The 27332-nt window shown below is 45.9% G+C and overlaps 1 protein-coding gene and 1 long non-coding RNA gene across 5 annotated transcripts in view; one reads left to right on the top strand and one right to left on the bottom strand.

Annotated features, from left to right (window-relative positions):
- The window catches only part of NRK (Nik related kinase), a 132608-nt gene that overhangs the window by 56731 nt on the left and 48545 nt on the right, over positions 1-27332 (top strand). For all 3 annotated transcript variants that reach the window (XM_083595685.1, XM_083595686.1, XM_083595687.1), the window contains 7 exons: positions 6052-6183; positions 6947-7014; positions 7752-7867; positions 8428-8501; positions 10489-10613; positions 13518-13611; positions 25036-25215. In XM_083595685.1, the coding sequence (XP_083451811.1) occupies positions 6052-6183; positions 6947-7014; positions 7752-7867; positions 8428-8501; positions 10489-10613; positions 13518-13611; positions 25036-25215 (789 nt within the window). The remainder of the gene's footprint in view (positions 1-6051; positions 6184-6946; positions 7015-7751; positions 7868-8427; positions 8502-10488; positions 10614-13517; positions 13612-25035; positions 25216-27332) is intronic.
- LOC310754179 lies at positions 18125-20339 on the bottom strand. 2 transcript variants are annotated; one of them, XR_014543657.1, is made up of 3 exons: positions 19758-20339; positions 18945-19624; positions 18125-18651 (listed from the first exon to the last, which is right to left on the bottom strand). It is a non-coding gene; the product is annotated as an uncharacterized lncRNA (long non-coding RNA). The 2 variants fall into 2 exon arrangements; XR_014543658.1 differs by having other exon boundaries at positions 18945-19774.

Below are 27332 nucleotides of genomic sequence, written 5' to 3'. Positions count from 1 at the left end.
AGGTAGTTTGGAAGCGGCCAGAAATACTCCCATCGTTTCCCCAGGAGGGGGTAAATGTTTCGGGGAAGGGGGAGAGAATTTCAAGAGCTATACAGTCTGAACGAAAATGGGCTTTAGAAGCCCGTCTACCTTCCCAGCAGTGTTCCACTTAAAAGCAGAGCAAACTTCCCCAAAGAACTGTGGGGCTACATGCAATTTGTAGTTTTGTCTTCACTTCCCTATGGACGTCTAGCAGCCACACAGCACATTTTCTCAAAAATGAATCCCTTTGGAGTCCCAGCAGAAGTTACTCCAAATTAAACGTACATTGCATTGCAGACTTTGAAATCCCTAGTTACTTTGTTTGTTTGTTTGTTTCCAAATTGGTTTAGTTGTGTGATTCCTTACAAGGTTATCTTGGGGGGATGGAGACAGACGCTGCATATTGAAACTGGAATGTCTTGAGTGTGCTTAGGACTCTAGCTTCTGCCGAATTATTCACCCAGGTGTTTTCTTTTTTTTAAAAAAAAAAAGAACACACACCCCACAGAAGGGCTTTTTATTTTTTGTTAGTAGCATTATCATTCATTTAAACTCTTTTTTTATTCTTGCAAAAATTGCCAGGGTATCTTTAAGAGCTACAGGGGATCGGGGGGGGGGGCATCTTCATAAAAAATATTTTATTCTTTTGCATTTGAAGGAGTGAGTTTGAAGCACAGCAGTTATCAGCGCATTGTGACCCTGAATCGGTTGTGACTCAGAGGAGGGAAATGTCTGCTAATGAATAAAGAATACCCCTTTTGAGAGCTCCGCTCCTTCTCAGCATGTGATATCTGACAGAATAGCAGAACAAGATGGTATAGCTCTGGGCATCCCTCTCCATATTTCTGTCAGGGCCACATCAGGTTATAGGAACTGTATGAACCAGGCTCACAGCAGCAGTGGCAAGGGAATGCAAAGGCAGCACTGGGTCTCCTGGAGTGAAGCAGAAGGGGGCCTTTAGAGATTCAGATCTTGGACTTCCCTGAGTTGTTGCATTGTGCTGTTCTGAGGGCTGTGGTGTCTGTCAGAGACTTGGGTTTCAGCCATGAGCATAAGAAAAGCTATGCAGGATCAGGGCAGTGGCCCATCTAGTCCTGCAGCCTTTTTCTCAGCACTCTCCTGTCCTTCAGTTTCCAACTGGAGGATACCATACCCTCTACCATTCCTCAGACGAAAATAGGGACATGTCTCACTCCCCGCCGACTGACCCCCCTCGACCCCCCCCATTTTTGCCCCCCACAGAGCATTTCCTATCAGAAGAAGGGTGAGTGCCACCAATGGGACACAGTGAACACACCCTCCACCATCCTGAGATGGATCCCAATTTTATTTATTCTTTGGTATATTTCCAAAAGGGACGTGGGTGGCGCTGTGGGTAAAAGCCTCAGCGCCTAGGGCTTGCCGATCGAAAGGTCAGCGGTTCAAATCCCCGCGGCGGGGTGTGCTCCCGTTGCTCGGTCCCAGCACCTGCCAACCTAGCAGTTCGAAAGCACCCCCGGGTGCAAGTAGATAAATAGGGACCGCTTACCAGCGGGAAGGTAAACGGCGTTCCGTGTGCTGTGCTGGCTCGCCAGATGCAGCTTTGTCACGCTGGCCACGTGACCCGGAAGTGTCTCCGGACAGCGCTGGCCCCCGGCCTCTTAAGTGAGATGGGCGCACAACCCTAGAGTCTGTCAAGACTGGCCCGTACGGGCAGGGGTACCTTTACCTTTACCTTTATATTTCCAAAAAGAAAAACATACACTAATAAATAAATTGATTATTTAATTTATAATCAAATTTAATTTATAATCGCCGAAGAATTGATGCTTTTGAATTATGGTGCTGGAGGAGACTCTTGAGAATCCCATGGACTGCAAGAAGATCAAACCTATCCATTCTTAAGGAAATCAGCCCTGAGTGCTCACTGAAAGGGCAGATCCTGAAGCTGAGGCTCCAATACTTTGGCCACCTCATGAGAAGAGAAGACTCCCTGGAAAAGACCCTGATGTTCGGAAAGATGGCAGGCACAAGGTGAATGGGATGACAGAGGACGAGATGGTTGGACAGTGTTGTCAAAGCTACCAACATGAGTCTGACCAAAGTGTGGGAGGCAGTGGAAGACAGAAGTGCCTGGCGTGCTCTGGTCCATGGGGTCACGAAGAGTCGGACACGACTAAACGACTAAACAACAACAACAATAAATAAATTTTAGAAAGAGCTGGCACATAGTGTGGGGTTGGGCTGTGGCGATGGCAGCCTTTTCTCCTCCCCACCCCCTGCTCTCTAGCAACTGCTATCAGCTGTCCTATAAGCTCCTACAGTGGTGCCTCGCAAGACGAAATTAATTCGTTCCATGAATTTTTTCGTCTAGCGAATTTTTCGTCTTGCGAAGCACGAAATCCCATAGGAATGCATTGAAAATCAATTAATGCGTTCCTATGGTCAAAAAAAGTCCAAACAAAGCCAAATTTGGTACAACAAGAGTTTATTAAGTGCTCTTTAAAGTCACACATACTGTAAAGAGCATTTCAAAATTCAAACCCAGAATTTTTTTAAAAAAACAGCAGAGTGGCCCAATGGTCACAGAAAATCATAAAAATGCAGGGGGGAAAACAGGCTTCCAGATTCTTCCAAACCCCTCCCCAACTGTTCCCCCAGCCACCCAGCACACAGAAATTCAAATCCAGAATTTTTTTAAAAAAACAGCAGAGTGGCCCAATGGTCACAAAAAATCATAAAAATGCAGAAAAAAACCACACAAGCTTCCAGATTCTTGCAAACCCCTCCCCAACACCAAGTCCTTGAATTCCAAACACCCCAACCCAAAATCCAAAACCCCCCAAAATAGTTTTAAAAGCTTAACTTACCAAATGGCTGCAAAAGAAGTTTTGGAAAAGCTTCAAAAATCACCAAAGTCTTTAAAAACCTCAAAAAAGGCTACTATGTACACTGCGTTCTATGAGTTGCTCCTCGAAGTCAAGTCGCAACTGTATTAACGGTGTTAAGAAAAAGGAAACAAACTTGCAAGACGTTTTCGTCTTGCGAAGCAAGCCCATAGGGAAATTCGTCTTGCGAAGCAGCTCAAAAAACGGAAAACCCTTTCGTCTAGCAAGTTTTCCGTCTTGCGAGGCATTCGTCTTGTGGGGCACCACTGTATATTCAAGCTAAAGTTGTTCACTTCCAGGGGTTTGAACTGGAGAAGACATTCTGGCTTTTGGTACACACACATACACACACACACACACACACACACACACACACACACACACACACAGTGCCTGAAACCCAGCCCCTGTATATCAGCCCACTCAAGAGGGCTGTCCTAGCAGCACATACCATCAAAAAATGCAGCCAGACCATGGCCCTCATATTACCATTCATTTCTGGAATCCAGGAATGTTGATTGACATCTCTTGAACAGATTCTTTTTTGGTGTTCTCCTTTGAAGTATCTAAATCATGTACATAACCCCATCACCTGATGGATGCATGGATTTCAAAGTAGTCCTGTTTCATGCTGAGCCAGAAGCCTGGCATCTCAAGCCCTGCTTGAGGGTGTGTTGTATAAAAGGCTTCTATGTGGTAGGAAGACAAGACTTCTCTTGGTGTTATTTTGCAATTGCATGCCATATTTCCCCCACCCTACCCCTGACTGTATTTAAGTATAAAGTGGTTTATGTACCAAGGCTGCGGAATAAGCTGTAAGTTGTAAGGCACAGGTAGTTTCAGGATGCTGTCAGTGGCTCCCGGCTGGTTGCCCAAGAAAGTATAAAGACAAGGGAAAGTTTCTTACCGTCCTTTTTTATTTCAATCTTTACAGAGAGAGGCTATAGAACCCAGCCTCTTGGATAATGGCATTGTCCTGAGTGAATCTCCACGCCCCGTCCCTCCCACTTCCTCATTCATTATCATCATCACCTCCTCTATGGGTGCTCCTAAGTGCCCTCTGTCTTTGAGCTCTTTGCTCTCCTACTTTAAGGCTTACTGGGTTCTGGGAGATGGAGGGTTTGAAATGTTTTCTAATGACAACTTGTCATCTGAGTGTTGTTCCAACTCTCCCATGACTTCCCAGCTTGTCCCCTCATCTGCCTCTGCGCTGCGACCTCCCTCAAACCCCTGTTGTAAATCTATACTCTCTTCCTCTTCCTCCTCCCTGGAAGGGTCAGGATGGGGAGGTGGTCTCCACCAGTCCTCCTCTGCCCAGTCCCTGACAGGTAAGGAGGTTGCTTTCTCACTGTTGGACTCTGGCAGGCAGTCTCAAGCACCATATTTTCAGTGTCACCACATCTGCTGACCTGTCCTCTGTTGTGCTTAGACCAGGGGTCACCAACCCTCTTGGACCAGAGGACACATTTTGAATTTTGAGAAAGTGTTGGTGGTGCCAGTCACAAAATGGCTGCCGTAGAGTGGGGAGTGGCATAACCAAAAAGTCAGAGAGAAGCTACCAACAACAGCCTTATGCTTACCTTGGAAAGTAAGCTACATCCCAGTATCCCTGACTGTGGGGATCGCACAATATTCATTACACACAGAGAGAGGTGCTATTATGAGAGGAAAAAATATACAAGGAAACCAAATCACACTCGCTCACATTTCATGAAATCACTTAGAAGGTACCTCCACATTTTGCACCATAACTTTCTTCCTAGGGTGCCTGCCCAGTGGCACCAGTCAAACGTTTTCATGGGTGCTATGACCCATGAAATCTGGCAATTTCAGTTTCCTTTTCTCCAGCATTAAGTTCAGTTCTCCACATTTTCATATCAGTTTGTGATTAAAAAAGAAAGTCATAAAAATTCATTATCATTTTACCGCAAATTCTTCCTAATATTTGTGTTTGTGTGCAATTTTGCATAATACACAATTTGGCAAGGCAATCTCCTCTGATACATTGCTTTTTCCTGTTATTTTCAGTGCACATTTTTATGGACATTTCATGCATTTTTGTAGAACTGGAGAACTGGGTTGAAAAATTCAGATAGCTGTGACTTTTGAAACATGGCTGGGTTTTGTTTCTCATATTCCCCCCCCCCTACCAAGTGTGAATTAAGTGGATTCACCTTTCATTGTGATCTGTATCTAATTTCCTCTCCCATCCCTAGTTATAAGGTGGTTTAAAGCGGTTAATAAGAGTCTTACCAGCTCCATAAAGCCTTCAGCTATGGCCCATTTCCTCAGTTTGAGCAATGTATTGCTGCCTGCAAGCTATCCAGGCCTGCTCTGAGGTTGCTTTGTCCCTAAACTATCAGAAACAACCTTAGAGTATTGCTCTGCAAAATGCTGTATTTGCTCTGTCAAAACTCCATCCTTTACCTATTAATGAGAGATTTCAGCAGTTGAAGTTTGTGACAAATTGCACCTGCCCAAATCTCCCCAACTACACCAATGTACAAAGCGGAGAAAGCCCAATAAGGAAAGGTTTACCTTCTCAAATCAGTCGGTGCAAAAACACTGGCAAAGAAGGCATGTTCTGGCTCTAAGAACTGAGCTGCCTCCAGAACACCAACGTGAAGCTCTTTTCTTTCAAATCTCCCCCATCATGCGGAGCTTTTTGTCTAAATCAGCCACAGTACAATCATGAATGTTGGTTTAGTAAATGCCAGAGCCTTCCAACGATGAGAACACCTACTATTGCTTGAACCCTGCATTCTGGTCCCTGAGGTATTGGCACTCCCGGCTACCATTTTTATTTTCCTGAAACCCTTGTTTTGGTGAGATGGTGGCCATGGTTGTTTTTAAACCCACAATGATTTAAAAAAGCCACAACCAATCAGGCATTATACTGTACTGCATTTCAGGGAACCTCCAACACAACCTTCTTGACTAAGGAGGTCTTCCACTCAGATTCTTAGCTAGCAAGGCACGCTAGACTACATCCTGCTGAGTTTCTTCCAAACCCTGGTGCCTGCCCTGAAAGTAACCCCCTCAGGGATGGGGGACCTTTGGTGCTCTGGTTGATGCTGGGCCATCATTCGGTCTACACTGAGTAAAAACTATTTGGGTGCAACCCATGACAAATGAACTTGATGTATGTTTTGTTTGTTTGAAGAGTGAAAACCTACGGGCCAGTCGAGATATGTATCACAGCAGTTCGTTGTCTGATGTGGCTGGCACCCCAGCGGGCCCCAGTCAGGACGATGTCTTCTGGAGTATATGTCAAAGTGAAGAGCAACCTCCAAAGGTATTGGGAAATTCTTTGGATTGTCCATAGATTAATAAGAGTTTAAAAATATAAAACTTCTGTTCCCAAGTAAACCCAGTCCTTTGTCAGCTGTGGCTAACCTGTGACCTTCCAAATGTTGCTAGACTCCAGCTCCCATCAGCCCCAGCCAACATGACCAATGGTCAGAGATTATGGGAACTGAATTTTCATTTGTTGTGACTTTCCCTGGGATTATATGCTGAAGGGTAGGCAATAAACCAAATTAATCATCTCCGTTGTCACCCAGCAACATCTTGAGGACCACTGGTTGGCCAAAACTGTTCTATATGAAGAAATAGTAGGATTCTAAAGTTCATGAAGGTGATTTGCCTATTCTATGTAGTTTACTTTTTGTACACTAGCCAAGGCAAGAGACAAGCCTGTTTGTAGGATTAGCATAGGCATGAGGCTTGTGACTATGAGAACGGGTTGTTGGGACAGATGGTCCTTTGGTTTGATCCAGTTGAGATCTTCTTATGGAACCTTGAATTCCTACTCATTGCCCACTAGAAGTCCCTGTGCTTTCCCCCCCTTTTCCCTTTTAAATAAAACCAAACATTGCTCACATATTTTCCGTTTGGGTCTTGGGGACTAGGTTTTCTGAATATCAGTAAAATGATTGTGATGGGCTACATTTTTAATACTCTGTGCCTATACTGACTATAGGCAGGTGGCTATGCACTGTTTTATGCATGTGTGTATATAAGAACAGTAAACAGGCATATTTGCTTTGATCCTTAAGGTTCCTGAAAGGACAACCTCAAAAATTTATACCAGAGATCATCTTGGTCACCAGAGTTACCCATCAAGGTAAGCTCCTTGGTGATTCCTCCTTAAACTTACTTTGATATATATCTGTACAAATTCATTGCAGTGTAGCAGGCAGATGCCACCTATGAGCCATTTCCCCCAAATAATCAGGGAACAGTATGGCATAACAGGCATTCTGCTTTGCTTTCTGAGGCCATCCCACCTGATCACTCCCCAGTGATCCTTTAAATAAATAAATGCATGGATAAGCCTCCTACATTGCTCCACCCTTGTGCACAGGTGTTGCTGCTGATCCAATAATGGTAGCTGCTAGTGGGAGTGGGAGAGGTAGAAAACATCAGTGTCCCTAAACCACTTGATAGAGACAGAAAGAGTTGAGAGGATTTTGATAGGGACTGGGTAGGTGGAAGAGAGAAGTGGATTCCCTCCCCCCCCCCCAACTCAGATTGCAATCCAAGCCAGAGAAGAATTGAAGGGTCATGAAGCTCATCTAATATTTGAGTCAAACATTACATGTCCCCAAGAGGCCTATTTCCATGTCTGGGGAGTGGGGAAGTGTCCCTAATATTGTTGCATATTTTAAACGTGAATGCCATTCCAGGAATGCTAAGTTTCCACCTGGATATTATAATAGCTACCACCTAAGGATATTGTGAGCATTGGTTGGGCTGTTTTTAGAAGTGGCTTTGAGACCCTGGAACAATGTGCAGTGGGAGTTCTCATCGTCTGTTGTTGCTCCCCCCCCCCCACAATTTTCTGGTCTTTGTTCTCTACAGCACACAGCAACCATCCCTGGGGGGACCCGCAACGAAAACCAACAACAGCTGCTGCAACTCCAGCAGCAGCAGACAAAGGGAGTCGGCATCTCATCAGAACAAGCGATCGGCTTCAGGTAATCCACAGGTCACACTTTTCTCTGTCCACACAAGCAATTATTGTGAGGCACTTCCATTCCCAGTGGGACAGGGTATGATAGCAAGGCCATTCTATTCATAATATAATTTTGCTAAGCGCCTCTTGTTTGTTGATACAGGTTTTCTTCTTTGGGATTTTTAAAATATATAGTTCTATATATAGTTTCAGCAACCTGCTATTTCTTTCTAGTATGGGGTGGTGGTGGAAATGTGTAAGGGAGGACATGATAAAGGTGTATAAAATTATGCTATGGAGAAAGTACTTTTGTGATACCAGAACTTGGGGCCATCCAATGGAAGTGACTGTTAAGGGACAAAATGAAGCACTTCTTCACACAGTGAATAGTCAAACAACAGACTCAGCTCTCACAAGATGCAGCAGTGGCCATTGGGCCAGCCCTCCCTTGCATGCCTTGAGATTGGATCCTCTTATTTACATGTTCGATATGATTGATGAACTAATATCTCTCTCTCTCTCTCTCTCTCTCTCTCTCTCTCTCTCTCTCTCTCTCTGAAATTTTCTTTTTGGGACACCCAGGGTCATCCAGGCTAAACAGCCACCACCAGTCGTACATGAAACCTGGAAATGCATCTCATCAGTTTCATATTTCAGTAGGTTTTATTTTTTACTGTAAGCATATTTTTCAGCTATTGCAATTCTTCTTCATCTCCTTCTGAGGATTGTGTTTGTTGCCCTTTAAAGTAAAACACACCCTTAATTGATTGTATGGTTTTTTTTGTCTTTTTAATAGATCAGTCAATGGGGCAGTGTGTGTGTGTGTGTGTGGTGTGTGTAAGTGTGTAACACAGATCAAAAGCAAGCAGCATACTTCATTTGTTTTTTTGCCTCTCAGTTGGTGTTTTGAATATTCCAAGATTTAGATCATGAGGCTTCGACTACCATGCAGAGCAAATTAGATTTTATTTTTATTGCTGCAGTGACAAATTATCTTCAAAGAGAGGATTGTAGACAAGGGAACCTTTGAGCTATGTGCTTAAAATAAATATCTTGATAAGAATTAGCCACTCTCCCCTTCTAGACGAAGCCAATCATGTGGATGTGTGGAGCTGCCTTACACCAAGTTAGCTCTGTGGTGTCTATGATTTTTGGCACCAGGTTGCCAGAGTTTCCCAGACCCTCCTGGAGATGCCAAGGATTGAACCCAGGCACTTGATAATGCAAAGCATGCTCTCTACCATTCTGCCATTTTAATTTAGGGTCACCCTACACATGGAAGGGGACACAGGTAGAGCTGTGGGTTAAACCACAGAGCCTAGGACTTGCCGATCAGAAGGTTGGCGGTTCAGATCCCCACGACAGGGTGAGCTCCTGTTGTTCAGTCCCTGCTCCTGCCAACCTAGCAGTTTGAAAGCATGTCAAAGTGCAAGTAGATAAATAGGTACCAGTCTGGTGGGAAGGTAAACGGCATTTCCGTGTGCTGCTCTGGTTTGCCAGAAGCGGCTTAGTCATGCTGGCCACATGACCCGGAAGCTGTACACTGGCTCCCCCGGCCAGTAAAGTGAGATGAGCGCCGCAACCCCAGAGTCGGCCACGACTGGACCTAATGGTCAGGGGTCCCTTTACCTTTACCTTACACATGGAAGCAACAGACCTATTTGTTTAAATATGGATCTTCTCCAATCGCCTATAAAGCAGGGGTTGAGGCAACTAGGTATTGATGTTTTTTGAGCAAATAAGGTGCCAAGCTCTTCATAGCTGACCTCCCTGCAGCCCAGTATTATTCCCTCTGCCTTGGTGGCCTCTAGTATTGTAAGGGAACCTGTCTGGGAGTGGGGACAACGGGGGTCTGGGGAAGGCACTGGGGTGATAAGCAGTGGGAAGAGTGATGGTTTGGCTAACCTAACCTGTGCATTCATTTTGTTTAAAAACCGGAGAGGCACAAGCTATTTATACATGATTGCCACAAGCTGAGTTTTAAACAAATACCATATTTTTCGCTCTATAGGATGCACCCGACCATAGGGCACACCTTGTTTTAGAGGGGGAGAACAAGAGAAAAAAATTCTCCCCCTCTCTGCTCAGCGCCCCTTCAGCGAAGCAGCAGGAGAAACGGAGCCCCTTCCATTTCTCCCCCCGTTTCGCTGAAGGGGCGCTGCGCAGCTCTCCCTCTCTGCTGAAGCCACTCTGTCTTGCTCTCCCGGCTTCAGGTGGCTATCCCTGAAGCCTGGAGAGCGAGAGGGGTCGGTGCGCACCGACCCCTCTCACTCTCCAGGTTTCAGCGAGAAGCTTAATCTTAACTCTTAATCTTAACTCTTCAGCGAGAAGCTTAATCTTAATTTAGCTCTCCACTGAATCCAGTGGACTTTTCTGTCCTGGGTTCAAAACTTCCTCCTGAGTGGATTAATCCCTGAGAAGCATCTGGTTCCACTATGGCAGCCTTCCCCAACATGGTGTTCATGCTGGTGGGAATTGTAGCCCAATGAAGACGGCATCAGGTTGAGGAAGGTTGCAGTATAATTCTAGAATGATCGCCCTTATTCTAGGACAACCTGAAAGAAAAATTAAACTGGGCTCCTCATATGATGTGAGTTCCAGTGTGGACAGAAGCAATCAATCAAGTTCTTCTTTTTTTTCCAGAGTCCACCCTTTTTTGGCAAGGGGAGAGATGGTGGCAGCTTGCTCCAGAAATCATCAGAATATTCATCCTCCAGTGATGAGGTGTGCAGCAGTGACGACGATGACAACGATGGCAATCAGATACGGTTGGCTTTTCTACTCTTTCCTTTGTCCATGCATTGTAAATTGAAGATTAGTTAGATTTTCCATCTCCCCCCATTGTTGTATCAGAGCATAATGCAAGCATGAAGCATAAAGAAACATCCCACAGGTGTTTATACGCATACAGTATGTATAAAAACATAAACACAAACACACTTCCATAATCCAGCAAAAGGTCAGAGACTTCATTAAAAAATACTCTTTCATATTGTGTTTCCAGCAGTACAAATGGGCAGATATTTTCTTACATCTTGTTTTACCTATGCATTTTTTAAAGAATCTATTTTTAATTAAAAAAATTATTAAGTTGCCTGCCTTCCCTCATTCTGACCATGTTGCTTAATTTTACCTTATATGCAAACCCCAACACCCTTTATATTCAGCCCGGGGTTTACAACATACGGTAAGTGCCCATGATTTTTTAAGGTTATTGGATATTGCTACTGGAGCAACAGTTAGAATATGTATACTTAACTCATCCACTGGTGGGACCAGACCCTTTATATAGACAAATAATACATTTAATGCATCAACCAGAAGTTAATGCACTCTTATAATTTTAATTTCATTTATTATATACCCCTGGAGCATGGGGAAAAAAAGATATGAACTGTCTCCATAATGGTTGGTTGGAGTTAGTCTCATATTGCACTAGGAGAACAAACTTCCATAAAAATTGGGTAGTTAAGGAGGGTAGTTAAGATGCACTTGTTGTAATTATTATTATTATTATTATTATTATTATTATTATTATTATTATTTATACCCTGCCCTCCCTGGCCAGAGCCGGGCACAGGGCAGCTAACACCAGTAAAATAAAAACATAATGGGGGGGGGACCAATTTAAAATACAGGTTAAAATGCAATTTAAAATGCAGCCTCATTTTAAAAGTAGCCCGTAGATCAAAACCGTAAGGGGAGGGAAAAACATAAGGGTCAGACTGAGTCCAAACCAAAGGCCAGACGGAACAGCTCTGTCTTGCAGGCCCTGTGGAAAGATGTCAAGTCCCACAGGGCCCTAGTCTCTTGTGACAGAGCGTTCCACCAAGTCGGGGCCAGTACTGAAAAGGCCCTGGCCCTAGTTGAGACCAATCTAACCACCTTGCGACCTGGGACCTCCAAAATGCTGTCATTTGTGGACCTTAAGGTCCTCCGTGGGGCATACCAGGGGCATACCTCTGCAAGGTATTGTAGTTCCAATGTACCCTATTCCAGTCTAAAGGCTTCTAGTTCTTTCAGTTTAGTGTTCCTGCAAAGACAAGGTGTTATATCATACCAGGAGGGTCCGTGTGACTTTTATTCACATACCGTCTGTCAACACTGACCACCAACATTCATTCCTAGCACAATTTTCACGTGACTGTTGGTCTCGGTGTGCTGCATCAAAAAACTAGAAAGCCCTAGGAAGAAACAATCCATATATTTGTGCTTCTCAGTAAAATGCCTGTTCAGAACTGAAATGGTGAAAGAATGAGTGACACCATCTGTGGTACATGGTAAACAAACACTTCCCAGCAACAAACATGGAAGGACTTATCCTTTTATAACCATGTTCATACATATTGCAGCCAGAGATTTGAAAGCATGTGTGTCAGTTGCAATTGATAACACCACCAGTGTCTTTTGCCATTTAAGTTAAATGCTAGATTCCGCTTCCTCACCATGGGATCATTTCCTGTTGGGTGCATAGGGCTAATACATGCATGGGAAACCTCCAGCCTATGGGCTGGAATAAGCTTGCTAAGGGTCCTGATTTGTCTCACGGTATTGTTTTTCCTCTGGCCAAACCCACCTGTCCCACACTTGCTCCATAAATGCAAAGGGAAGCAATTGGGAACCTTAAAGCATGTTCATGGTTCTACTTCGGCAAGCAGAGCTTGCTTATGGTGCCTTTTAAATTTGGCCTGAATGCCAGCCTCAGTGGGACTGTTTCCACTTGAGACCTCCTGCAGAAGGCTGTGTTTGCAGTCAGTGCTGGGTTTGAATTCATGCTGAGACCAATGCCCCACTTCAGTGGGAATCTTTACAGCCCTAGCTTGAATTCAAGCCCACAGCTGTATAGTTTCTTCCTTTGCATCCCCAATGTAAACAAAAGCTGGGGTTCATGGAATAATTCAGAGGCAGCTTTGAGTACATTCCCAATTCTTCCTTCCAAAGTCTTATTCACCTGATGCCCTATGATGCCAGTGATTGAAAAGTCAGTAGTCACATCTTTCTGGATCCAGTTTCCCACCCCTGGACCAAGAGAAACAAAAGATAAGAACATTGTTCTTGGTTCCTTTTGAAAGGCACTTTTGGTTGATAGGACTGTATATCTTTGGAGCAAATCCTGTTTAACTGCTATTGATCGCTGCCCAAATTGCCATGATTGTTTGAAAGCAGGCAGAGCCCCTCCAAACTTCATGGGACTCAGGAAGCCCTCGATATCTGATTTCACATCTCAACCATCCAAGATCAGAGGCGATTCATATTGCATTTTTTAAATTAGTGGTTTTGTCCAACCTAAGTTAGCCATGTCTTTCAGTACGTCTACTCTGAGAATATATTTGATTTTTTTATATATATAAAAAATTGTGAATAGTGGTATACAAATATTTGTATAAATCAATAAAAAATTTAAAAGTAAAATGTGAATTTTACTCTTGATGGGCTTGGTGCTGTAGGGAATGAAAGAAAGGCAAGACACTTGTTCCTATTGAGTAACTTTATTTTATTTTTGCTTAGAATGCATGTGGATTTTTCCTTTTGAGTTTTCCTTCCTTCCTTCCTTCCTTCCTTCCTTCCTTCATCCCTTTCTTTCTTTCTTTCTTTCTTTCTTTCTTTCTTTCTTTCTTTCTTTCTTGCCTGCCCTACCCCATCTCTGTTCACTAATTGGCATTTGTTACTAGGCAACTACCCAGCAATGGAATGATGGGTTTCTCAAGAGCAAGAGTTCCAGATGAGACTGAACCGAACCCTCGGAGTTCTGTAGTGGATCAGAAGGTAATTCAACCCCCCCCCCCATTTCAAAGGGGCATCCCTCTGTGCATAGAACTAGAGAGATCAAATTCTGATTGCTAATATTGCAGCCATGCTGGTTGGCATCCATCTGCCTTTGGAGACAATGGAGGGTGAAGTCAAACTGTCAGAAGGTCATACCACCTGCACAGTACCTGTAGACACTGATACAAGAGAGACATGTTTTGTTGCAGCTGGGGCAAATGAAGGCATCTGGTTGTGCTGCTGCAGATGTGCCATGGCGTTTCTTCCCCCTTCGCTCCTCGCAGTGGTCATTCCTCCGCTGGTCACTACTAGGGCTGCACAACTTTTCTGTCTCCAGGCACTGTGTTCATCCGCAAGGGATTCCCACATGGCGGGGTTGATGTTGCCAGCTTTAATGTCACATTTGCAGACATCTTTGTAATGCAGAGTCGGTCTGCCAATGGACCTAGTGCCCGAATCCAGCACCCCATAGAGCACGCCCTTGGGGATCCTGCCATCTTCTGTGGTAATATTGCTAATATTACCCTTTGCAAACATCATACATGGATGGAGTGCTATAGAAACTGGCCCTGGGAAAGTACTAAGGCAGAAAAATAGTGGCTGACCCAAGACAAATTGATGACTTCATTTGACCCATTCTAAAGTCCCACAGTCTCCCATGTAGTTTCTACTGACCCCTAATGTTACAGGTGAGCTTTGCATCCCATAATAATTTGCAGTCACTGTCTTCATTGGCTGGAAAGCAGGAACTGATACAGTAATACCTCGGGTTACAGACGCTTCGGGTTGCGCACTGCACTAAACCTGGAAGTACCGGAAAGGGTTACTTTCTGGTTTCAGTGCTTGCACATGCGCAGAAGCGCTAAATCGTGCTTTGTGCATGCGCAGAAGCACCGAATCACAACCCACGTGTGTGCAGACGTGGTGCTGCGGTTTGCGGACACTGCAGGTTGCGAACGTGCTTCCCGCATGGATCACGTTCGCAACCCGAGCTTCCACTGTACTTCCAGTTTTCTGCATGCTAGTCTGTACATTTGGATTCTACCCCTAATTACTCATACTTTGGAATGAACGTGCTAAACGTGCTAGCCATATTTTATCCTTACATTTTATGAGAATTAGAGTAATCAGGTTAAGGGAGGGAATTATGAAAGGTTATTAAACCAGATTAAATGTCTATTAGATCAATGCTTCATTTACACTTCCGTGGCACAGCAAAGCATCCTGAATTTAAAATGGAGCTGCTTTAAACCTTGTGTGAGCATGTATATAAACTAGCCTTCTGAACTGTATGTCTGTTGCTCCACTCGCTTTTGACCCTGGCCCTTCACACCACTGGCACGTGGCCCTCAGAAAGATGCTCAGAAGGAAGTGTATCCCTCAGGCTGAAATGTGTTCTCATCCCTGACTTGTGAAAACTGGAGTAATCAGATTGAAAAGGTATTTTAAAAATTCATAGAGTTGTAGAGTTGCAAGGGCCCACAATGGTCATCTAGTCCAACCCCCTGCAATGCAGAAATCTTTTTGCCCAACATGGGACTCAAGCCCATGATCCTGTGCTTAAGAGTCTCAGAGGCAGCTGATGTTCCAATGAAAACAGAGCAGCAGCCAGTTAAGGTGAATCCCTGCAAGACAACCTAGGAAAGTATTAAGCCCACAGGCCTATATAAATAGGAATTTGCCAGCCAGCCATTGTTGTCTTCCCTGGCTGATTCTGGGTCCCATGGAAAAGAAGGCAAGGCGGGTCAGAAGTTGTAGGACCACAGATAAGTCCAAGTGAGCAACTTGTTCCAGGAAGTCCCAGTCTGCTGGAAGCAGACTGAGGCCTTTTCGACCAGACGTACATCCTCCCCTTGTGGTGAAATCCAGAGTCTGACTCCAGGACTTCAAAGCACCCCACCCCCTGACATTATTAGTGACATCAGGTGACAGGCAGGTGTGTGGCCTCACTCACCTGTCAAATTTGGCCTGTGGAGGGGAGGAAAAGTTCCCCACCCATGGTCTAAATGTATGCTGTGGATGTGACCTAGGTCATAACCACTTATTGCAGAAGATCTCAATTCTTCTAGAAGCACCAGTTTCTGAAACAAATTCTGTGGTTGTCAAGAAACCAGCCCTCCTCTGTAACTATCACTTAAGCTTGCTCTTCTGTTTAGCCGTTGTTTGAGAGCGAGGTGGCTCTGCAACATTTGATGATAGGTTATGGACCCCACAATGCTGAGTTTGTACCTACTTTGTAAATTTAAGGGGATTGTATTATCTCCTCAAAGAATTGTAGGATTGGAGCTTGGTCGGCATTCTGAGAATTTGGTTAGTGATACTTTCCTTCCCCATCACAGGTCTACAATTTCCAGGGTTTCGAGAATGGCTATTAAGCCAATTTGGCTGTGATGTAGATAGGTCCTAAAGTCGGGGGGTGTGAAGATTGCCCAAGCCTTCAAAAGGCACCAGTGGATTGAAGCAGAGTTCGGAGCATGGCAAGGGGGGAGGAGAGGAGAAGGCATACAAACCTTCTTCCCTTTCTTCTTCTTCCTCCTCCTCCTCCCTGCTCCTATTCCAAGAGCTGAATCTGTAAGAAGGTTTGCAGAACTCGTAAGAGAGAAAGAATTGCAATTCATGTTTTACTTTTGTGGTTTCTTAATGCTAAGCAGGAGGCAAAATGATTCCTGGCCTCCTTCTCATTTCCACATTTTCCAATTAGCGATTTGGCTTTTGAAACATCAGGCTGTTCCTACTTAAGATTCACGGTTTGCCTGCAAACATACAGGCTGGCACCCGCAGATGCTTAGCTCCAGTCCATTGTTTATCTCTTGTAGCAAACCACACAGAAGACTGGTTTCTATCTTTGGTGCCAGCCATAAAACACATCTCTGTGGGTTATTGCTTCAGCAGAGCTTAGAGGGGGAACGGCTGCGCAAAGGCTATCAGCATCCATCTTGGTTCTTAATAGGAGCCTCGTCCTTCCCAGAACTGTCAGGCATTCAAACACTGCAGCTTTCACAGGCATCTGGAGCATTCCAGCTGTCATGGGACCAGAGGACTGGAAGAGGTCAGAGATCACCTACTGGCAGCCAGGTCCATAGCCACTCATTTCATGGCATGCACTCGCCATAAACGATCCATGTGGCAGAGCATTGGAGTTCAGAAAATAAGAAGAGGCCTGCTCCTATTGCAAATCTTAATTTTAAAAAAGGGCTTTTTAATTAAAATAAGCTTGCACATTGTACATCCTCACAGGTGGCAGTAGGTTAATTACCTACCAGCTTTGCAACTGGCTCCGCATTTGTGCTCATGCACCCACACAGGGTTCTGCCCAACTTTGGGGGCCACAGGGAGGCTCACTGGGGCCTACCCTACAAGGCCTGCCACAGCCACAGGTAGGCCTGGGGGGGCCATTGTAGTCGCAGAAAGGCCTGGCGGTCACTTGGCTCTGCTCAATGACCCACCCTTGCATCGTGGTGTTCACCTTCTGTTGTCGGATATAACTGTTTTTATGTCCCTGTGTTTTTATGTTTGTACATATTTTATGGGCTAATAGCCGTAAATAAATAAATAAAATAAAATAAAGGCCTGGCGGGTCCCGCCATATTATTATTATTATTAAGGTAAAGGTAAAGGGACCCCTGACCATTAGGTCCAGTCGTGGCCGACTCTGGGGTTGCGGCGCTCATCTCGCTTTATTGGCCAAGGGAGCCGGCATACAGCTTCCGGGTCATGTGGCCAGCATGACTAAGCCGCTCAGAGAGAGCAGACACGCTGATGGAGGCTCTATGTATAGACAGAAGCCTGGAAGCCAATGTAGGTCTTTCAGGACCGGTGTTATATGGTCTCGGCGGCTGCTCCCAATCACAAGTCTAGCTGCCGCATTCTGGATTAATTGCAGTTTCCGGGTCACCTTCAAAGGTAGCCTCACATGGAGCGCATAGCAGTAGTCCAAGCGGGAGATAACCAGAGCATGCACCACTACGGGCAGGGAGGGTCTCATCTTGCGTACCAGATAGAGCTGATAAACAGTGGGGTGACAAAATGCAACTCAAGCTGCCTGTGGAACAGAGCAGGGTTGAGCTGCATTGCGACGCGTCCCCTTCCCGGCGATAGGCCAGGCTCTCCCCGCCCATGTCCCGCCCTTGGGCGGGGCCTTCCTTGCCTCATGAGCAGCAGCACATCTTCAAGCGTAGCCACACGCACAGACTGAGGGGGGCAACATTTGGCGCGCCGCCCGCCCGCAACTCCCAAGTCTACCCCAAGCCATCAGGATAAGGGGGCGAGCTGTGCTGTTTTGCCGGCGGTCTTCCCCCCTTCTCCCTTTGTTTTGACAGCTCGGGGGAGTCTCCCCAGAGGCTCGCCTTGGCACCATCATTACATGTTTCTTTGCCGAGGCCTTTGGCCATTAAATAATCACCAGTGGCCAACAGGCAGGTACAAAATGCGCCTGGCTAATTTCAAATACTGGCATGAAGCTTCTGCCCACAAATCAGTTTTGCAAAATGCACAGTGACAACCTAGACAGGACTCTTTGTAAGCCACAAGAGAACACTTTTAATATAGACATCGACTTCATACAAGACATGTGGTTTTGGTTTGACTCGTGGTCTAGTTGTACATTTTCCAAGGAAAAAACCTCAAAAAATCTTTTCAGAAATTCACCGAAGTTTCCAGGTGGAATATTTCCTATAGGAGAAACAGATAGTTATCAGCACTACTTGCTTTCTTCAGAGAGTCTTTCCAAAGATGCATACATGACGTGGCCTGTGGGAGAAGAAGACTCATTTTATCCCAGGTCTGTCCTCCTTTGCTCAAATCTTGAGCACTGCATTCCTTATCAGCTATAGCTCCGCCTTATCCATTTCTGTACTGCTTCCATGTTATTTTGATACTGGCTCTTGTAGGAACGCCTTGGTTTTAAGTCAGAGAGTTGGTCTGGAAGTCTGGAGCAGGGTGTTCTCCCCGCTCCATGCAAATTCTCCCTTCTTCCTCTTACCTATTTTATTTGTGAGGAGGGGGCTTCAGCAGCAGCCACAGTGGTGCAGAAGCCATACCCTGAAAGAAAGAAGGAATCCCTGAATGTGTGAATGGTCTGTCACAGACCAAACGACCAGGGACGGGGCTTCAAGAAGCCATTGCAGGAAGTCCCAGGTGAGCAGAGGGCTCTTGGGCTCGAATCCTGTTTGTGGCCAGGGCCGTCCCAATGGGGGGCAGGGGGCGGCTGCCCCAAGTGCCATCCTGAAGGGGGGTGACATTCCAATGCGCCCCCTGCCCGCACCCCCAAACCCGCAAATCACGAGCGGCAAAGCATAGAGCAGCAAAGCAATGAAATCCACCTGTCCCCTTACCTGTGAGGCAAGAGGCCGTTGTCTCAGCTCCAGTCCCTCCTGGGATGCGTCGGCTCCCAGGCTGAACCTTCTCCTTGCTGCAAAACAAAGGGAGACTTCAGCCGACGCCTGGCTCCCAGCCACGCGAGCCCCAGTCTGGGACAGGAGGGTGGGGACCTGGGAAGGGGGTGTTTCATCCTACCTGATCTTATAAGTGGCCCACCCTGAACTCCTCCGTGCGGGCGTCTGGGCTCCGTCCCGACCGGCCTGGCGCAGAGGCAGCAGCCAAAGTCTCCCCCGGCTCCGGAATAACTCTTGAGGTGTTATTGATGGGGGGGGGGAACCTTGTCTGCACCAAGTACGGCCGGGAAGGAGCCATGCCCGCACGGGGAACAGATGGAGGGTGAGGCAGGCGAGGATCAGGGGCCGGGAACCGCCGTGATGGTCGTCCCGGTTCTTCGTCCCGGGAGCAGGTGCTGGAGCCTCATCCCTGGAGGCGTGGTCCTGTGGAGGAAGCAGGAAGCATCTGATGAGAAGGGTCTGGGGCAGATGAAAAACTACTGCCCCATTTTTGATGACCCCCCAAAAGAAGTTCCACAAGGGCTCCTTCCTTCTGTCCCAGTACCTGATGTTCGCCATGTTCACCAGTCCCTCCAGGGATTTCGCCAGAATGAAGTAGACGTTGGGGAAAGGCTCCCTCCCTGCAAAGGAAATGGAGGAATCAGCAAGCGCCTGGATCCCAGATGACAGCACCAGTCTGGCGCATGAGGGAGGGGGGACACGGGAAGGAAACATTCCTAATATATGGGGCACTCAGTTGGCATTTCCACTTACCTGAAGTGGGAGCCTTTCCCCCCCTCATTCTGGCGGGCCTCTCACCTAAGGAAGAAACAAGCTCTGTTAGTCAGATTGCTTGGAGGATTTGGAACCAGATAAATATATAGATGATAATATTCATTATTATCATCTATATATTTAGACATATTTATGAGCCAATTTTGTGCCCCACCCCTCACCTGCGCCCCTGGCGGGGGCCCACCTCATCACCCCCTAGCTAGGGCCCTGCTTGGACCACAGAGAAACCCTCTCCATAAAACTATAGGGATCTCTAAATCAGGCCTTCCTCCTCCACCCCCAAGATCACTGGGAAACCCTTCCCCTGCCACACAAGGTCACAACATACCTCCGGATTTTGCTGGGTTTCCCTGCACCGCTGGGCTGCTGCTGGTTCCCCAAACCACGGCCCTGCAAAGAAGGACATTGTATTCTCTAGGGGGGCAGAACAAGCACCCCTGCCAGGCTGCCCATGTCCACATCACCACAGGCTGCCAACCTGCTCCTGCCTGGGCGCCTGACCCCTGGCTTGGAAGGAGGGGGGCGAGGGGCTGGGGTGAGACGGGACTGCAACCACCAACACAGCCCCTACCGCACAATTGCACTCATTTCACACTCTAGCAAAGTTATGCTTAAAATTCTACAAGGCAGGCTTAAGCCGTATGTGGACCGAGAACGAAAACAAAAATGAAAATCATTCCAATGAGAAGGAAATGCAAGAAGGGGAAGAAATGGCGGTAGTGAGAGGTTTTACTTTCTTGGGCTCCATGATCACTGCAGATGGTGACAGCAGTCACGAAATTAAAAGACGCCTGCTTCTTGGGAGAAAAGCAATGACAAACCTGGACAGCATCTTAGAAAGCAGAGACATCACCTTGCCAACAAAGGTCCGTATAGTTAAAGCTATGGTTTTCCCAGTAGTGATGTATGGAAATGAGAGCTGGACCATCAAGAAGGCTGATCGCCAAAGAATTGATGCTTTTGAATTATGGTGCTGGAGGAGACTCTTGAGTCTGCAAGGAGATCAAACCTATCCATTCTTAAGGAAATCAGCCCTGAGTGCTCACTGGAAGGACAGATCCTGAAGCTGAGGCTCCAATACTTTGGCCACCTCATAAGAAGAAAAGACTCCCTGGAAAAGACCCTGGTGGTGGGAAAGATGGAGGGCACAAGGAGAAGGGGACGACAAAGGATGAGATGGTGGGACAGTGTTCTCGAAGCTACCAACATGAGTTTGACCAAACCACGGGAGGCAGTGGAAGATAGGAGTGCCTGGCGTCCATGGGGTCACGAAGAGGCGGACATGACTAAATGAATAAACAACAACAAGTTGCTTTGGGAGACGATAATCAGGCATAGCCCAGTTCTGTGAAGCTTGGAGGGGGAGATGAGGCATCTGGGTTTTAGCAGTGCAGTGGTACCTCGGGTTAAGAACTTAATTTGTTGTGGAGGTCCGTTCTTAACCTGAAACTGTTCTTAACCTGAGGTACCACTTTAGCTAATGGGGCCTCCCACTGCCGCCGCCCAATTTCTGTCCTCATCCTGAAGCAAAGTTCTTAACCTAAGGTACTATTTCTGTACAAGCCAAGCCCTGGCTCCATGGCTCACCTGAGTTAAGAAAATCCTCTTGCCTCCAAGTTGGGAGAGACCCCGTTTTTTCAGCACTGAATGGCCACATGCTGAGAGCAATGGTGGCTGTGCTCTGCTTCTAAGTCCAGCTCAGCTTCAGCCCCCCCCCTCGTGCCCCCTTCTAGAACCAACCGCTTTCAACCGACTCTCACCTGCCCCCCCTTCAAACTCCCTTTCCAAGCCTCCTTCCATCTTCCGTCTCTACCAGAATTCCACTCTCTCTCTTCCCCCTCCCTCCCTGCTTGACATTCCCTTTGGAATTGTAATAGCATCACCTCACAATAATAATATTGCCACTCATCTCCTCTAGGCCTCCTATCTTGAGAATCCATCTTTCTCTACCAACTCTCACTGTCATCTGACAGGCATCCCCCTTGCAGGGCACTATAAGGCTTGCTTGCAAAGCAGCACTTCGTGACATCAGTGGGCAAACAGGGGCCAGGCTGCTGGGTTGTCCGGCAGCTGAATGAAGAAAACTAAAACCAGGGGGGTCAAAGTGTGCTGGGATGAGGCCACCGTGGGTCAGGCCAGAGGGGGCTGTTGGGGTGTGTCGTTGTGCCTCCCCTTCTGCACCTTGCTCCCCCGCCCGTTCCTTTAGCTGCTCGAGAGAATCTTAGCATGGTCGAGTTGGAAGGGATGCCAAGGGTCATCTAGTCCAACCCCCGGCAGTGCAAGGATCCTGTCCACTGCCAGCCCCTGGCTGGGCTCCACACTCCCACCACCTTCTTACCTGCCGGATGCACAGACCCCTTGCCATTCTGCATGGGGTGGGGAAAGGGGGGAGAGAGATGTTTTGCTCCCTGTCCCTCCGTACATGGATATGAGAGCCCTGTCAATATCTCAAGGGCGTCACAGGGAGGAAGCTTGTTTTCTCCTGCTCCAGAGGCCCTCAGGACCTGAAGCCATGGCTTCAAGTGACCAGAAAGGAGATTCCAACTCCAGGAAGAACTTTCTGACAGCAAGAGCTGTTTGACAGTGGGAGGAAATCCCTCGGAAGGCGGTAAGACTCTCCTTCCTTGGAGGTTTTTCAGCAGAGCTTGGACGGCCATCTGCCATGGGTTCTTGAGCTGAGATTCCTGCATTGCAGGGGGTTGGACTAGATGACCCTCGGGGTCCCTCGCAACTCGACAATTCTAGGATCCTCTGATTTAAAGTGCATCCAGTGAGCATTTAAAGCACATGACATCCCCCAAATGATCCTGGGCATTGCAGATTCCCTCTCAGAGAGGCCAGTGTGGTGTAGTGCTTAAGAGCGGTGGACTCGTAATCTGGTGAACCGGGTTCGATTCCCCACTCCTCCACATGCAGCTGCTGGCTGACCTTGGGCCAGTCACACTTCTCTGAAGTCTCTCAGCCCCACTCACCTCACAAAGTGTTTGTTGTGGGGGAGGAAGGGAAAGGAGAATGTTAGCCACTTTGAGACTCCTTAAGGGGAGTGAAAGGTAGGATATCAAATCCAAACTCTTCTTTTTCTCCTCCTCCTCCTCCTCCTCCTCCTCCTCCTCCTCCTCCTCCTCACAGACCTACAAATCCCAGAAGCCCTAACAAACTACAATTCCCAGGATCCTTTGGGGGAAGACACCTGCTTTTTAGAACAGAGAGGAGAACCTACAGCTGACTTCCCCCAATTTCCTAGGAACCAGGAATGGGAAGCTCAAGTGCTTCTAAGAGGATGACTTCACAGAGCAGGGGGGATAAAATATTGCTCCAAAAGTTGGCTGCCTCCCCTGGATGTACATTGCCAAAATAGAAGATAAAAAACAAAATACAGCAAGAGTGTTTTGTGTTCTGCAGGCTCCTATTTGTTATGTGCAAACGGCTTTAGATACCTATGAGGTCCATAAATTACCATGTAGCATATATTCAACACAAAAAACAGTGGCAATTTGTTGTTGACAAAGGACAGCTGGACATATAAAGGGCCCCATTACCTTCAGTAGCTTAGGGCCTCATCAAACCTAAATCCGGCTCTGCATTGGACGTTCGGCTTCCAAAGAATGTTCGCATACCAGAACACTCACTTCTGGGGTTGCGGCAATTGGGAGCCAAAACGTTCGAGTCGCAAGGCATTTAAGATCCAAGGTACAACTTTATGTTCTTTTAAAGTTTTTTTTAAAAAAATGTTTTCAGCTTTAGGTTTGTCTTTGCTGAATGAAATGGTCTTAAATAGATGCTGTGAGCTATCTTGAGCAGTTGTTGGAAAGATTTTGAGTATTTCAAATAAACAAACGGCAGTGAGTGAAGCCATCAGCAGGATCAGTCCTGAGACCAAAAGACTCTGCAGTACTCCCAAATTTATGTCATGATAATACTTCCTAGGGCTGAGCCTTCAAATCTGCTCACATGTTGCAGTGCTAAACACATTGGCAGTGAAATGTATTTTTAACCAATTCTATGCAGGAAAACCCCCAATAGTGAGCCCACCTACTCCTACCATCTGGAACCAAGGACCTGGGTTTTCAGATCAGAGGGTAGGACTTCAGGTCTGGTTTCCACTTCTGCTCCTTTCCTTTTTTCTTGTTGAAAACAGCATCTTCCAGTATTCCAGTTGCTGGTTGTGGTCCTACCCTGTCTTTTCTCCCCCACCTTTAGCACATATATTCTCAGTGGAGGAACCAGCTTCATGAATCACGGTTATAAGCCGATTTATTACAAAACTGACTAAGAATTTGTTTTTAAACGAAGATCTCTGCTTGGAATGTAGGGATAAGTAGAGACGCTTTGAAAGTGAAGCAAAACTCAGCCGTTCTCCCAGCACTGAGGCTCAGCCTCATGGAGACTAATCCTGTACATAAGATTAATGTTGTCTGCTTCATGTTGCATTTGTGATGTTCTATCATGTCATTGTCATTTATTGTTTGTAAGCCAAATGGTCAGGGGTCCCTTTACCCAGTGGCGTAGCGTGGGGGGTGCAGGGGGGGCCGGCCGCACCGGGCACAACATCTGGGGGTTAGGGTTAGGGGGCGCAAATCCACGGGTTAGGGGGCGCAAATTACTTGCCTTGCCCCGGGTGCTGACAACCCACGCTACGCCACTGCCTTTACCTTTACCAAACCTCAGCACCACTGCCAAATAAAAAGGTCCTCCTCCTCCTCCTAGCCACCTTTCTGGCTTCATCTGGAAGAAAGGGGTTGTGGGTAGAGCTTCCCTAGTAGAAGATCGTAAGAGGCGCACTTGCAAGGTGAAGCAATCTCTGAAATTCACCCTTCTTCTAGTTTTGATGCTGGCTTCTTAAAGAGACTCCACCTCATTACCCTGCTGCTGGAATGCTAATGCTTCTTTGGCTCTGTGTCATGGGGGCCTGAGAGGATGGATTAGATATCATTTGCGAAGTGCTTTGAAGATGAACTTCACTGTATAAACATGGAGCATTACTAGTGTCCTTTAAGCAGCTCCCATCCATCAGAATCCCATTTCCAGTGTCATTTTATTTTATTACATTTTTTTCCTGATGCGCTGACTTTCCTGCCATAATCTGATTTTCATTAGCTGTGATGTACTACAGAGATTTGGACTTCCAACATTCACCAGCATTTGTTACCATAAGTGTTACCACAAGTGAGCAGCGCTGCATGCTGGGAGGAAGGGAGGGGAGAATAGCTTGACTTTGGTCACAGAACAGCTCTTAAAAAGTTGTCGTTGTGTGCAGGGTTGTGTCGCAGGAAAGCTCAGCTGCAGTTCTCAGGAACGATTCTGGGGCATGAGCAACCAAAACTATCTTCTCCCAGACCTGTTGCAACAGAGCCAGGTTTCGAATTGTTCAGCAAACCAGCTGAAAGTTGCTCAGAACCACTTTCCGGAACCTCAGAGCCAGCCTATTCCCAACAAGGTAAATGTCACATATTATGACAATAAACAAACTGAAATGCAGTCCTTCTTTTGAGATTCAAACTTCTCTGAATAATATGATGCAGTTCTCCAATCAAAAAAGTATACACACAAAAAATGCACATTGTAATGAAAATAACATACAAAACTACTAGGGGAAATGCCTTGCAAAAATGTGTAATAGGAGAAGTTGTGTGCAAAAATTCTTATCTCAGGACAGTTGCGCTGGCTTGACCCTGTGATTGAGGGGGACTAGCACCACCAATGTGCTGACGTCACCGCCTTGCAACATGCTCATGCTGTGTGTATATTCCACATGACTTGCTGACATCATTTGCACATGTCGCCTGGCATATTATGCACATGCTGCGCAAGTTATGTGAGCATGTCGCACAACGTGACTATTGAGTTGTTGATGATGTTGTTAGTTTTAGATGTCCAGCAGTGTCTAAAATGTCATATATTTTGAAGCCCTGTAGTAACTCTGTTTTATCCTGAGGGGTGATAGATATTGGCCATTAGCATTCCATTGCATCTTGCCAGAAGTTTTGGTCTGCATTGCTATGGATCTGCAGGGAGGCTGTGCCAGTTACTTGAGGTTGTTATACGTTCCAAATTAAAGGAAAGCATTTATGTTCATTTACTTCAGTCTTCTCCTTTCAGCTGTTTTGGAAGGGAGATTTAATGGTGAATCATGGGTGTCTGTGTAGTGGTGAAGAGAAATAACCTGCCCAACACATGTTATTGCTGTATAATTTTTATAGATGTGAAAGAACTAGATTTATTTACCCTTTGTTTTTGTTTTCCTTTCCAATGAAGCTTTAGAGTACAATCCACTTCTAATCATCCAGATTTCTAATAGTTAGATCCACTTCCACCTTCTAGAATCAGAGAATCACAGAAATGTAGAGTTAGGAAGCACCACAATGATCATCTAGTCTAAATGCAGGAATCTATTTGCCCAACATGGGGCTTGAACCCATCACCTTGAAATTAAGAGCCACATGCTCTACCAACAGAGCTACCCCAGCTGGAACTTCTGCACACCTTCCATTCCAGAGCCCTGATAAGTATCCAGTCTTACTGGATGTCTGGAAGGGGTTTCAGAGCAGTGGGCCAGACTCTACTACTCACTCAACTAGGACTCTGTGTTTTTTTTAATATAATAATATTTATTAAAATTTCAGAGGAAATACAAAAATATAAAAAAAAGAAAAAAAGAAGACAAAAAGATACAAAATACAGAAAAATAAAAATAAAAATAGTTAAAAACAAATCAGTCATTCCATATCCTATCTTTCATCTGCCTATTTCCCTGACTTCCTCACACCTCCCTTTTTTTGTATCCTGATTCAGTCATTGTTTCAGCAAACCCTTTCTATATTTTATCTTATAACCAATTAATTAACTCTATACATCCTATCCATCTTTCACCATATTCTGATGTTCAATTTACCTTACTTTATTTAACCTTATCTTACCATAAAATACCTTAACCTTATCTTAGCATAAAATACCGTAAAATACCTTAAAACTTAAAAACTTAATACTTATTTATCCTTATATCATTTCTGCTAAAGCCAGACAATTTCATTCCAACATCCTCCCTAATATTCATTAATTTTACACTAATTCCCAAAATAAAAATTTTTCTTTATAGACTCTTCCAGTTCTCATCCAACATCCCTTCTTCCTGGTCTCGGGTTGTGTCAGTCCTTATTATCCAATTCCATCTAGTCCATCAACCTGGTAGTCTGATATCCAAGGCTCTTAAGTCTCTTCCATGTCCCTTCTGCAGATCTTTTTCTTCTTGTTTATGCTTGCACTTTTCCTTGTCTTTTGTTTCTTTCCTTTCTCCTTAGGGAGTAGGTCTCCGGGGAATTTCCATCCATACTCATGTCCATCTCCCCACGTCAAACCAGCCCATTCCCCACAGTCCCACTCCCCACAGTCATCAATATAATCCAAAAGATCTTTAACAGCATATTTTAAAATCTCTCCAAAGTTGAGATCCTCCTCAGCTCCAGATTCCTTCAGGCCTAATTCAAGTTCATTCTTCCAAAACAGCGGCTTATACTCCTGCAGGGCCTCGGGTCTCACCATTTGTGTTGCTTGAGG

The sequence above is a fragment of the Podarcis filfolensis genome (assembly GCF_964270895.1).
Source record: "Podarcis filfolensis genome assembly, chromosome: Z".
In the NCBI taxonomy this organism is placed as follows: Eukaryota; Metazoa; Chordata; class Lepidosauria; order Squamata; family Lacertidae; genus Podarcis; species Podarcis filfolensis.
This window is presented reverse-complemented; position numbering and strand designations above follow the sequence as displayed.